Source organism: Oryza glaberrima, chromosome 3 (assembly GCF_000147395.1).
Source record: "Oryza glaberrima chromosome 3, OglaRS2, whole genome shotgun sequence".
Classification (NCBI taxonomy): Eukaryota; Viridiplantae; Streptophyta; class Magnoliopsida; order Poales; family Poaceae; genus Oryza; species Oryza glaberrima.
Window position 1 is genome coordinate 2,578,292 of NC_068328.1, and position 13,436 is coordinate 2,591,727.

At 43.2% G+C, this 13,436-nt stretch overlaps 3 protein-coding genes across 3 annotated transcripts; 1 reads left to right on the plus strand and 2 right to left on the minus strand.

Annotated features, from left to right (window-relative positions):
* The first annotated feature begins 2,514 nt into the window (after window positions 1-2,514).
* On the plus strand, window positions 2,515-5,827 carry LOC127767266 (calmodulin-binding receptor-like cytoplasmic kinase 2). The gene is made up of 6 exons (XM_052292543.1): window positions 2,515-2,896; window positions 3,800-4,062; window positions 4,145-4,313; window positions 4,409-4,498; window positions 4,938-5,230; window positions 5,317-5,827. Exons 1-6 carry the CDS (start codon window positions 2,644-2,646, stop codon window positions 5,539-5,541), a joined length of 1,293 nt encoding a protein of 430 aa, XP_052148503.1. The 5' UTR covers window positions 2,515-2,643; the 3' UTR covers window positions 5,542-5,827.
* Window positions 5,828-8,324: 2,497 nt separating this feature from the next.
* On the minus strand, window positions 8,325-11,038 carry LOC127767264 (uncharacterized). Its single transcript, XM_052292542.1, has 3 exons — window positions 10,684-11,038; window positions 10,449-10,563; window positions 8,325-10,322 (listed from the first exon to the last, which is right to left on the minus strand). The coding sequence occupies exons 1-3, from the start codon at window positions 10,837-10,839 to the stop codon at window positions 8,605-8,607; spliced, it is 1,989 nt and encodes a 662-aa protein (XP_052148502.1). The 5' UTR covers window positions 10,840-11,038; the 3' UTR covers window positions 8,325-8,604.
* Window positions 11,039-12,803: 1,765 nt separating this feature from the next.
* On the minus strand, window positions 12,804-13,436 carry LOC127768736 (transcriptional regulator SUPERMAN-like). Its single transcript, XM_052294371.1, has one exon. It carries the CDS (start codon window positions 13,434-13,436, stop codon window positions 12,804-12,806), a length of 633 nt encoding a protein of 210 aa, XP_052150331.1.

Genomic DNA, 13,436 nt, shown 5'->3' on the forward strand with positions numbered 1-13,436 from the left:
TTCAAGGGGATACCACATGCACTATCTCTACGCTCTCCTCCTTGGAGAGGGGCCCAAACCGACCTGAACTGAATAGCTGTCCATGCCTTGGGCCGGAAGCAAAGCATGCGGTCGTCCTCAGGTGGCCCCCACCGAGGCACTTCATCTGACACGGGGAACATCCCCCGTCATTCCCTCGTAAATTCTTGATGACTTTGCTGGTTCACGCGCTCGGGGTGCACCGACCCGCACGTCGATCCCCTGCAGCTGACGAGACGGGGCATACCTGCTCCCACGCCGCCTGACACAGGGTGGGTGTGGGTGCGCTGCCGCCTGTCCCATCCGTCTGTCACCGGTCGCAGACCGGTCCGGTCAAGATTGCCTGGCGCACGTCTTTCGGCGGGCGGCGCACGACTAGCCACGCCGCATTAAATGCAACGGGGGCGGTTGGGGCGCCGCCCATAAATGCGCTCGGCAGACAGCGTCCCCGCCTGCTCAAGTCCCCATGTGGCTGCCGCGTGGCGGCTGAGCGAGTGCCTTGGGGTGACGCAGCCCCTCAGTCCCGAGGGGTGCGACGAGGTACCCCGAACCCCCCGGGAACACGTGGCCCACACTGCTTGGCCGTTTATCGCCTGAGTGCCCGATCCCCCGAGGGGGGGGGGGGGTCCGGGTCACCCGGGTGCACAGTCAGAGGGAAAGGCTTCCTTCCCCTCAGCCTGGTACCTCTGGGCCCATAGCACCGATAATCATTTAAAAAATAAAAAATAATTACTTATATACTACTCCATCAATTTCAAAAATATCAATATATAAGAAGATGTGATACAACGTAGTGTAATGAATCTGGATAACTCTTTTATCTAAATTCGTTGTGCTAAGTTGAGTCACATTCTTTCGTAGGTTAGCTTTTTTGGGACGAAAGGAGTACATGATAAATATAATATATGTTCTTTTATAACAAAAAATGACGAATTATTTAACCGTCTGATGGGAAATGCGTTACTCGATTTTGTGTTTCCACTAAAAAAGAAAAACACCAAAGGCGACCCTAGTTCTCGTCATTCCTCTCCCTTGCTCTCATCCTCCTCGCGTATGTCACCACCTGCATATCACTATCGGTGCTCCTGACGCGAGTGTCCACTCCTTGTCACCGAGCGTTTTATTGTCTTTCTTCGATGTTTACGCTCCTTAATGATGCTCATGTCATAGGAACAATCACCTGTATGGCTTACTCCCTCCGTCCTAAAATATCAACCTAAGAGGGGTTAATATCAACCTAAGAGGGGTTACTAGTACAACAAATCTGGACAGCCCTTTATTTAGGTTCATTATACTAGGAGTAGGAGCAGGAGTGTTCACACTCCTTATAGGTTGGTTTTTTTAGATGGAGGGAGTATTATTCAACCCTATGGCTGCAATATTATTGCTAGGGCTTGTTTAGATGGGGAAATTTTTTTAGGTTTAGTTGTTACATCGGATATATGGACACACATTTAAAGTATTAAACGTAGTCTATAACAAAACAAATTACAGATCTGCCAGGAAACTGCAAGATAAATTTATTAAGCCTAATTAATCCGTCATTAGCAAATGTTTACTGTAGCACTACATTGTCAAATCATGGCGCAATTAGGCTTAAAAAGATTCGTCTCGTAATTCAGACGCAATCTGTGTAATTATTATTTTTCCTATATTTAATACATGAGAACTAAATAGGGTCTTATTGCTTGACCCCTACCCAAGGTCCTTCAACTGTTCAAGAGGAACTCGGTACTCGAGGTCTTTTAGGCTAAATACTTTTCTTTTTTGCTTTTAAAATATACTTTATAAACCATCATCTGCAGTGACTCAAATATAAACCACTAACATAATACACCAAGTAATAACTCTTAATAGTTACCTCACAGTATGATTTTAGTTCTCGATAAATAATGTTGATACTACAATTTAAAACTAAAATAATGAACAATAACAAAAAAAAACTTGCTAATCAATAGATTATCATCATGTATAGTATTCATAAGTTTAGGAATAACATTTTTTTGGACTAAATAGATGCAAAAACCAACACTTATGAGCACAAAGCATATAAAGATACTACCAGGCGATCGTACATCCTGCCCTAGGTTTGTAGTCAGGGTTGCCTAGAATTGTTCAATGCCCTAAGCTCCAAAAACCAGTTTAATAGATTACAAATGCAAAAGGAAGGCACAAATCTTATTTGACATTTGTACGACGAGATTTCAGTTGAGACCTTTAAAATGTATGATCTCCAACAAAATTTTGTTGGTACGAATTGAACTATTTCCTACGAAAACTCTCTAAAAATCATGCATTTATTAAATAAAATGCAATTTTGTAGCAAACCCCCACTATCCCAAAACAACCCCAACACAAACAAACTCCACCTTTTAGATATTTTTGTCTTAAAAAATATAGACTACTAGTACACGATAACAACAACGTGGGGGCCGCATGCAGCGAAAGTACCCGAAGTCGCGAACCAGTCCACTTTGATCCGCGCGGGGCAGCCGAAGAAAGCGCCCAACCCCCGCCCTTTTCTTCTTCTTCTTCTTCTTCCTCTCTCACTTTTCCAAACCATCAACGTGCCCTTCTCTTTCCTTCTTCCCTTCCTCCGAGGGCTTCTGATCCGGAGAGACAGAGATGATTGGGAGCAGAGGCGGCGGCGGTGGCGCGGCGCCGAGGCCGAGGCGGCGGAGCGACCCGGGCGACAGCCGCGACCTCTCCGTGGCCACCACCACGGAGTCGTACAACTCCGAGAGGTCCGTGGGGAGCGGCGGCGGCCGCGGGACCGCCTTCCTCGACGCCTTCCGGTCATGCTTCGTCTCCGGGGAGGCGCAGGCGCGCTCCCCGGAGACCTCGTCGTTGTCCGACGACTTCCATCCCTCACAACAGCGTAAGTCCCAAGAACAAATTAACACGTGAATCCATCCTCCTCCTCCTCCTCTTCTTCTTATCCATAATTTCTCCGCAGCTTTTAGGGTGTTTTTTTTCCTTGAAAAAGTTTCAAATACGATACTTTTGTCGGCCAAACTAGTCCTTTTTTTGTGTGTGTTGAAGATAGTACTACTATCTTGTTCGTCAACGGCTTGCGGTCAACGCGTACGATAGTGTTTGTACGGCGCTGTAATTGGAGAGGATAATCTCATGATATATGCAGAAGTAATATTTGCTCACGTACTAATGGTAGAAAAAATATGTCCAGTGATGACAACATTTCGAGGTATTTTTCTTCGGTTGAACTCGTACGGTGTTTGAGCAAAAAAGGTTTGATTTCTTTTCCTTTTTAAATCCGAGGGTAGTTTGGTTGTATGCGTTTTGTGGCGTGTGTTCATCAGGATGGTGCCTACTCATCTAAGATCTCTTAGTTTAATCATACGTGTGTAACACTCTCGAACTGCTTCTTTATTGTTTTTTGATTTGTCTCCACTTGATCCTGGACCCATCTTGGTCAAAATTCACCTAGCATATTCCATACTATAAGCGAACCTATCTATAAGCTATCATTTCTTGATCCCTCTCTGATCAAAGCAGAATTTCAAGCTCTGTAAATTAACATGGATGATCATGCAATCTCCATGCAAAGTATTGCTCTGAACAATAAATATTTCAGTAGCTCATGCCAGAGTTATGATGCTCATATTAATTAATTAATTAATTAATATAGGTGTCGTTGAATTCATTAAAAAATGTGGATGCGAATTTTTGTTTTCACCCTTTTCACTGCAAGAATTATCATCGTTATGTTTTTTCCCCACCTGGTTCAGATACTTATTTCTGTTAATTGTTAAATCATCAGTATCACAGTCGATAAGCTCACAAGGTTCTAGCAGTGGAAGCAATTTTGAGATGCGGAGATCAATGAAAGGACTGTATAATCCAATGCATAGAAATTCTTCAGGAAAGGAGATCCCTGGAAGCACACAATTCTCCTTACCACAGATCCAGAAAGCAACCAAAAATTTCTCGCCAAACCTGAAGATTGGGCAGGGCGGTTCCGGGACAGTATACAAAGGTCAGCTTAATGACGGCACTCTTATCGCCGTCAAACGGGCCAAGAAGGTTTGCTCTTATTTCTTAATGTTCATTTTGCAGACTGCATTAGCTAGCGAATACTGATTACCTTGGTCGCCTTTCTTTGCAGAATGTGTACGACAAGCATATGGGTCGTGAGTTCCGGAACGAGATTGAGACGTTGCAATGTATCGAGCACCTTAATTTGGTAAGGTTTCATGGGTACCTGGAGTTTGGTGGTGAGCAGTTAATCATTGTTGAGTATGTTCCCAATGGAAATCTTCGTGAACACCTTGATTGTAAGAATCCCATGATCCTGGAAATCCCCCCTTTGTGAGAATATAAATCAAGGGTTAATGCTAATTGTATCTTACATGAAGTTAGCCATATGCAGGTGTCAATGGAAAAATTCTTGAATTTTCTCTAAGATTGGATATTTCAATCGATGTGGCTCACGCTGTTACATATCTTCACACCTACTCAGGTATATCTAGTTCTTCTGTAGTTCTATGTGATTTTTTTCTTCAGCAAATTGTATATTTGAAACCTACTGATTGGTGAATCTAGAGAAGATAACCGATAGTTACAGTTGAAATGTTCATGTCCCTAAAAGGAACAAACATTTAGGTAACATGGTGTCCTTAGCTGCTTCTAATATTCTTGATCTGCGTATCCATTTTCGTTTATTCCATCAATTAATTCTCTATGTGAGTAGTAGTTGTTAGTAGCCTGCCTAGATGCCATGCGGAGCTGATCTGCGGATTCCAGAGTAAATGTATGGCATATCTATACTTCCATTGGAAAAATGCGTCTTTTTATGTAAAAATTGTCCTTGGTTACATGTTCAAACAACCACTTTGCTCACTATCAACTCATCAAGTAGCAACTAAATTCTAACCCTTACAATTTTACCAACAATGCAGATCACCCAGTCATCCACAGGGACATCAAATCGTCAAACATTCTTCTCACAAACAACTGTAGGGCAAAGGTTGCTGACTTTGGATTTGCCAAACTAGCTCCAACTGATGCTAGCCATGTCTCAACCCAAGTAAAAGGAACAGCAGGCTATCTTGATCCTGAATATCTCAGAACATACCAGCTCAATGAGAAGAGTGATGTCTACTCCTTTGGAGTTCTTCTGGTGGAGTTGATAACAGGGAGGCGCCCGATAGAACCAAGGAGAGCTATCGTCGAGCGTGTTACTGCAAAATGGGTTAGTTTTTGTGCTATTCTAATCCTTACCATTGCATCTCAAATCTTCTCCATTACCCAATGAAACATATAGCAAATTTTATACAGGCAATGGAAAAATTTGTTGAGGGAAATGCAATACAAACGCTGGATCAAAATCTAGAAGCAACTGATGCGATCAACCTGGCCGTCGAGAAAACGTACGAGCTGGCTCTGCAGTGCTTAGCTACAACTAAGAGGAACAGGCCAAGCATGAGGCGATGCGCTGAGATCCTATGGAGCATACGCAAAGATTTCAGGGAGTTGGATATACCAACCGCATCCCTGAACTGAACTGAGACAGTTCACTTGGAGCAATCAAGAAAAGCTGCACTCCAGTTTGCCTCTCTTCAAAGCGTGGTGGTATGAATCACCCGATTGCTGGATGATGAATTTATTCCTTCAGGATGTGGTCTAAGTAGTTGTGATTGTGAACGGGACTGGTGATCTTCCTAGGAATTGTGTGTTCACCAGCTAGCAACTAGGAACAATTGCATAGCATATTCTGTACATGATAAATTGTTGCTGTGAGCAAGACAGACACAGATACTATATAATGGTATATTGGTTGAGGATGCAATTTTGTTATGATTATTTAAAACTTCCAAAAGAACACACAAAGTTATATACAAAATCGTAACAATTTAAGCAACGTTTCTCAGTTCTTAAAAAGAAAGCAACGTATTTCAGGCCCAGGCAGAGCACTGTCCAAATCCATCCAACCCATGGCAATCGACCTCTAAAATCTTTATAGGATTGTCTATTCCATTAAAATAAAATTTTAAGGCAAAGGATATGATTGAATCATTTGTTTCAAAAGTTTTTATAGGAATTTTTTCTATAGGATTAAAATATTCCAAATTTCCTATGTTTTCCCTAAAATTTAAGGGAGCCTAGTTTTCTTTCGTGTTTGAACCTTTTTTTTTTAACCCGCAAGTGTGATGAGCATAGATTTTGTGGCTCCTGATGAGTCAGTACACTTGTGATAAGTTTTAATTTAAGAAAAATGTTTGTATGACATATTACTCCCTTTGTCTCAAAACAAGTTTATTTTTCACTCATCTGACCCATATCAATACAAAATAAAAAGATTAGAATTATCCTTCCTTAATCAAATTCTAATATAATTATCTCTTTATCTACTCTCAATGTATTTATCTTCTACTTTTACAAACTCCGATGTAATGATTACTAAAAATAAATTTATGTTGAGACAAATGAAAGAGGCAAAAAATAAAATTATTCAGGACAGAAATGGTAGTTTTTACTAACCGAAGCATAACTCTTTAATATGTCTTCAATATGATCTCAGTAAAATCAACTCCCTTTAAACGTTACGTGTGTTAAGGGACAACATGATCATGACTGAGAGTAGTATGTGCTAGTCTTTCATGTAATCGCAAAAGAAAAAAAAAACGTTCAGCTTTGTTAATAGTAACAAACCAGACCCTATAGCCGCGGACGATCAAAACTTACCTTGAAAGGGAAGTAGGGAAGTGCCGAAACGAATAAACAGGAACCACATCAGATCAGTCACGAGAGAGGTTCACTTGCCAATGCCGGTCGAACCGGTCATCGGCGGCATCAATAATGCAGTACAGAGGACCATTCCTCGTCAGCAGTGCACGAATCATCCGGAATTCGGAATCACATTCCACCTCTCTCCTAGTACTAGTGTCACAAGCTAACAGTCATATGTTTCTTTCAAGTTTCAACTTTCAAGTTCATCTGATGAGAAAGGAACACAACACAGACAGAGGTGACGTGAAAACGAGTTCACATGATGAACGTGGCTGACTATAGTCCCCGTTGTTAGAGAATGAAACAGAGCAAGAACTGAATCCAATATTTAAAAAGAAATGCTAAATAGTGGGATCATCCAACGGGATAAGTGTGATTACTGTCTCACCACCGTCCGACCAGCCTACCAATGGCACTATGCTTCAATAATTTTACATTTAGTACTAGAAAATTGGGTTTATTACCAGAACCAAGCAAGTCACGTGATGGGCGTGTATGTTGACATTGTTTACAATGGATGCATCAGAGATGAACTTACAAACTAATTAAGGCTGATCAGTACTTAAAAGTTACTGGCAAACCTAGAGTCAATTAAAAGAAACATAAGTCAATTACATAACATAGAACATAGGGTCAAAAGAAGGGAATCACAAGCGAATACTCTAGCAAATAGTACAGCTTGAAGCGTCAAAACACACACAAAAGAGGCACCAACTGCAGATATATCCCAGAGTTCTCCAACAGGAACTATCTTTCCGACCATTTTCCAGCACATACTAGTACATACGTACTATACTAATGGCTTAACCAAAATAATGGTCTTGTGGATCAAAGCCTTTTATGAACGATCAAATTTGTGGCAAAACAGGGATGTGTTTCGTACTTCCTTTGAGAAAAGGATTGGGTATCTTGAAATTTACCAGGCAGGAAAAGCACATAAGATACTCATTTCAATTTGTACATCGTTAATGGGAACAAAAGAACTCTTTAACGATTGATGGCAAATCTGGTGGGTGCACATATCGGAATCCTAAACGAGTAGAATACTAGAACTGAGACTCCAGTCGGCGGTTCAGAACGCACCCTCAGTAGAACAGAGCACTAGATCTCAAAAACTTACATCATATTATTTCATTCTAGTTTTGAACAACCAGATAAGCATAGAAATTATCTCCTATGAGCCTGCGCTCTCTCAAATGGAAGAGCACACATTCTAAACAAGCTGCAGTAATTAATGGTTCGGTGAAACCATTAACTGATCTATGATATATATAGAATTCTTCTCGGAATGCATAAAAGAAGCACCTTCATGACAGACGATTGCAATAACTAAATTTCTGAGCTCACCGTGAAAATATATGTATTAACTAGTTAAAACACAAAGGCTTATTCCACAGCCAGAAATAAGCTTAAATGGCTACACATAAGCAACAGGCAGTATCAAAATAAGCAAGTTGTATGTTGTACTTTGATGCAAACACATTAAACAGGCCAATGATAAACAGGAAATAATATCCTGAAACCAATTTGGAAGAAGTGAACAAAAAACAGCTCTGTACACAGGCCTAAGTCAGAGAATTTATATATACACTGCACCGGAAAAACATCTCGGATATTATGAAGCAGCATTTTTAGAATGTATAACGATATTTGAGAAACACGCATTCAAAATTTCCGAACTACAGATTGTAAAATTTTCTCAACAGAGTAACAAGCAATCCTGCTATAGGTCGCTAGAACAACACCGATCATCCAGCAAATAAATAAAAAAAACATCTACAGTAGCAAGTACAAGATTTTTACTCCTATCCTAAATCTGTAGTATCACACAAGCTTTTACCTCTGAGGTTTGCACCTCCTCTTATGCCGGGTGAAGTCCGAAACAAACTTGTATATCTTGCTGCACCCAGGTGTTGTGCATTTATAAGGTCTTTTGCCAGCATGGACTTGGAAATGCTCACCCCGATCCCATGACCACTTGAAAGCCATACTGCAACCCTCCCATGGACACTTGTATGGCATATCATCATTGTGAATGCTCTGGTGGCGCCTCAGATACTTGTGGGATCTGAAATGTCTGCCGCATGACTTGACCGTGCATGTGTTCTTTTTATGAACAGAAAGCTCAGCTCGGTTCTTGAATGTCATGCGGCAATAATCTATTTCACATTGAAACCTTTTGGCCCTCTTCTTTTTACCCTTGCTAGCAGTTGAATTATCTTCAAGCTCTCTCTTTATGTCAGCAATTTTAATCTCTACAGATACAGCAGTTGACGTCACACTCTCGCAAGGACCAGTTCTTTCTGATGCCACTTTATCATCATATTGATCACAGATAGCACTGTCATCCATTTCAACATTTTCTTCCTTTACCTCCACCATTTCCAGCTTCCTTTTACCCCTGCGCCTAACATAACATATGATATCTGTTCTCCCTGACTTACCGATGCTTCTAGCCACAATGTCTGATAAACATGAAACACTGGGTGTATCAGTACATCCACCAGGTGGTGCTGCTTCATCTGCAGTTGGACTTTTGGAGCTAACATGGCCATTGCCTGTTGAATTAATAGAACCACCAACACTTTCTGCATTGTCTCTAAAAGGCTGCACTTTGCTCGCAACAGCCTCTCCTGCATTTCCAACATTCACATTGGCAACCTCCGAAACACAATCAGGAGGTCGTGGCTCATCTAAAGCAATGTCACCATCTCCACTACAAGCAGAAACTCTACCAGTATCTCCCAGCTCTGTGGCAACTCTGGTGAAGATACAGGTTCCTTCCTTAACTTCCATCTCTGTAGCTTCATTTACAAGAGAACCACTTCCTGTGACTTCTTGTTCCACGGAACCTTCATTATCCAGGGAAGCGAACCCTGTAATATGTAGGCCACTGAATGTATCTCCTAGCTCAGTGAAATCTTCAGTCACAACAGGAACTCTCTCTGTAACTTCCGGCAGAGAGAGTTCAACTCCTGGTTCAGTAGGAACTCTCTGTGCAAGTTCTGAATCAGCAGAAGCTTCAGTAACAAGAGAAATTCCCTTTGTAACTTCCATTTTGTCAGCAGATTCTCGAGAAAGCCCCCCTGTAATTTCCAACTTTGCAGCACCTTCACCATCAGGGAGAGCTCCTCCTGTAACTTCTCGCATAGAGACTTCAGCTTCTGGCTCAGTTGCAGCTTCACGCACAAGAAGAACTCTCTCCGAAACTCTTGGCTCGGTAACATTTGTATTAGCAAATGAAGCCCCTTTTAAAACCTCTGGTTCAGCGGTTGCTCCGGTAACGAGAGAAGTTACCCCGGTAGCGATCAGCTCCGCAGCAGATTCATCCGCAAGACAAGTTGCTGCTCTATCCTCCTGCCCACTAACAGCTCCATTAGCAACGGGGGCTCCTACTCTAGCTGCTGGTTCAGTAGCAACTCCAGCACCAACATCTGCTGGTTCAGTAGCAACTCCAGCACCAACATTTCCCGAACCTTCTAGCCTCGCCGCAGCATCAGTAAACGTGAGAGATCTTTTCGCGGGAGGACCGTCATCTATATCGCGCCCTTGATCTGCAATCAGGCAGCGGAACACCACAAGAAACACAAACATGGCACACATCAATGAGCCATTCCCCTATAGCACTAACATTGGAGTATTCAAGTGATCCCAAGAGTGGGCAGCAACACAGCGCGCACCTTCCGGAACAGGAGTTCGTTCGGCTAGTCCGACGCGCGGATCGCTCCTGAGCTCGGGTTCCGGCGCCCGGCCGGCAATGTGCCCCTTCTGCTTGATTGCGTCCGGCGCCACCACCTGCGGTATCATCGGCGAACAGAAACAAACCATTAGAACCCCCAACCCACTCGAGGCGAAATTCCTCGCTCGTTCCAGCGGCGGGATAATGCGGCGGGGGAGGGGGGAAGAGGGGTATACCTGCGGGGAGGCGGAGCGGGTGAGGTCGCAGATGGCGCAATCGTCCGCGGCGGCGTGGCACCAGGCCGCGGAGGCGGCGGGGGGCGGCGGGAGGGAGGAGGGGGCGGTGGCGGTGGAGGAGGCGAGGAGGCGCGCGGCGTAGCGGCGGATGCGCATGGCGGTGGCGGTGGAGGCGGTGGAGGGTTGGGGAATTTGGGAGGAGAGCTCCGCTTCGCCTCGCCTCTCCTGGGGGAGGGAGGAATTTTCTGGTGGCCTCCTCGTGTTCCGCCTCTCTCCTCCGCCTCCGCCTCGGCCTTCTTGGTGGTCTAGGGTTGCCGCGACCCGCGTGGCTTTTCTTCCAGCTGACTGTGTTGTGTGCCTGCCCTGTCTAGCGGTCTCCACTCTCCAGCGACTTCTGCTCTTGTGCAAGCTGAGCTTTCCTTTTCTTCCATGGCATTGTTCTTTTTTTTTCCATGTTTGATTTGAATTTCTTGTTTTTAATGTATAATCATATGGATGGTCTAATTTCATAGTACTTACGTGATCCATGGGTAGCCAATCCAATTACTATAGTAGGGCTGCTCGGCTGAGCTAAATACAATTGTGTTGTAGAAGCCGACAAGACAATAACGAACCGTTGTGTTGCTTTATATAGTTTTGTCGTTGATTGAATGCATGGCCGTACAACGCTATTGCTCAAAGTTATTAAATCCGATATTCTGGTCTCCACTCTCAAGTGGCTTCTGCTTTGTGTTGTGTGTTGAGCTTTCCTTTACTTTTCTTTTCTCCGAATTGGGAATTTAAGGTGAAGTTCTTTTTAAATTTTCTGAATGCATAGTCATGTAAATGGTATAATTTATTGAAATTAGGTTGTGCATGGATAATGTATTTATTTATTAAAAAATTGATAAGGGATAGTAGGTATTAATATGGTGAACCTGCTCCGCTAAGCTGGTTAGAGCTGCGACGTAGCAGCTAGCCAGATAACAACAAATTGTTGCTTTATATAGTATTGTCATTGGTTGAATGGTTGTACGACGCTATTGATTGAAACTGCTAAATCCTGCAATTGCGCCAGTAGAGGATGCACATGTGTGTACCGCATAGATGTGCTCTACCTGTGGCGTTTCATATGGCTTTATGGGTATGATATTATGCAAGGAATGTTTTTTAGCATCTGTATATTGAGTGATTTAATTACGATGAAAAACGTAAAATATAGTTACGGAAATTATGTGTGGATATATTTTAAGTATTTTACGATTTTGTAGACATTTCTAAACACTTAAAAAATTTGAGTAGAATTTTACAGTAGAGATTTTTTTAATATAAATTAAGTGAATTTCGCAAAACTCACAATCACACAACTACAAATTTAAAGTGATATATCATAAACCTACAACAGATTTAGCACCAAATTTATTCCAAAACTGCATATTTCATACCAAGATCACAAAACTACATACGTAGTGATAAAATTATCACAAAGGTTTATGAGCAATTGAATCATGAAACTACCATGCTTATAGCTATGCTAGGGTTTTGCGATAACTTTAATATTAGATTTATAGTGTTGCGATATTTAGCTCTAAATATGTAGTTTTGTCGTAAATTTGGTGTTAAATCTATAGTTTTATAATATAACATTTTAAGTCTATAGTTACATGATAGTTTGGGCAAGCATATGTAATTTTGTGAATTTTACTCATGGAATTTTTGTACAGAGCATACTAAGATGTGTACTTCAACTTTCCCTTTGATGCATATCAAACTTATTTCAACTTGGGCTTGACAAAAACATGATTAATCGTGCAAAATGAACTCGACAACTTTCCGGCTCATTTATCTGGAGTGTGCCTCATTTGTTAATTGTTTTCTATATATATGAATATAATGTAAGTTTGAAAAAAAAAACCATATATATACTACATAGACATTTTCACATCCATATGCATATACACACGAATGCACAAAAAAAAAAGAAGTACGAGATAGGCAATACTATCAAAGAACAAAATCACACTACTAATTCATTAAGCACCCATGTATAAATCTCATGAACTATATGTACATCAATGCGGTGCACACGTATATTTTGTAGCGTATGGACGAATTGCACTACCATGCGATCGATGGATCGATCAATGCCGAGGATGGCGCCCGAGCCTGAGCTCCAAGTCCAGGTCCGGCTTCCTCTCCGGCGAGCCTTCTGGCGTGCGCGGCGACCCGTCGCCGCCGCGGCCATGGCGCCCGAGGCGCAGGTGCAAGTCATGATCACGATCAGTACTAGAGTCTGCGCCACCAAGCAGGCTCAGCTCCCTGATATGGCTATCACTGCTACCTGCAGCGCGCATGGCTTCCCCGTCCACTCCGGCCACCGTTGCCGTGCCGCCGGCGTAGGACGTGGCGGCGAAGCTGCTGCTCATCGGCGGAGATGTCACCGGCGGTGGCACCGGGGTAGGAGGAGGAGGAGAGTACTCCAGGTAGCGGTGCTGGTTATAGCAGTCCACGTCGTCCCGGGACACCATCGACGTTGTGCCGGTGGCCGTGGGCCGCCGCGACGGCATGGCGCGGTGGCGGTGGCGGCGGTGGATGTTCATGTGCCCGCCGAGCGCCTGGGCCGTGGTGAAGCCGCGCTTGCAGAACACGCACCCGTAGTACGGCCTGGCAGCGGCCGGCGCCGCCGTGGGCGACACCACCGCCTCCTGCTGCCCCGGCGAGCTCATCACCGGCGCCATCTCGGCCATGAACTCCTGCTCGCCGCCACACTCCAT

What these genes read in the sequence shown, in the direction of transcription:
- LOC127767266 (XM_052292543.1), top strand. Translation starts at nt 2,644, where the DNA reads ATGATTGGGAGCAGAGGCGGCGGCGGTGGCGCGGCGCCGAGGCCGAGG. An exon ending in ATATCTTCACACCTACTCAG is followed by an intron (nt 4,499 to 4,937) that starts GTATATCTAGTT and finishes CCAACAATGCAG; the next exon opens with ATCACCCAGTCATCCACAGG. An exon ending in AGCGTGTTACTGCAAAATGG is followed by an intron (nt 5,231 to 5,316) that starts GTTAGTTTTTGT and finishes AATTTTATACAG; the next exon opens with GCAATGGAAAAATTTGTTGA.
- LOC127768736 (XM_052294371.1), bottom strand. Translation starts at nt 13,436, where the DNA reads ATGGAGTGTGGCGGCGAGCAGGAGTTCATGGCCGAGATGGCGCCGGTG.
- LOC127767264 (XM_052292542.1), bottom strand. Translation starts at nt 10,839, where the DNA reads ATGCGCATCCGCCGCTACGCCGCGCGCCTCCTCGCCTCCTCCACCGCC. An exon ending in CCCGCTCCGCCTCCCCGCAG is followed by an intron (nt 10,564 to 10,683) that starts GTATACCCCTCT and finishes ATGATACCGCAG; the next exon opens with GTGGTGGCGCCGGACGCAAT. An exon ending in ACGAACTCCTGTTCCGGAAG is followed by an intron (nt 10,323 to 10,448) that starts GTGCGCGCTGTG and finishes GCCTGATTGCAG; the next exon opens with ATCAAGGGCGCGATATAGAT.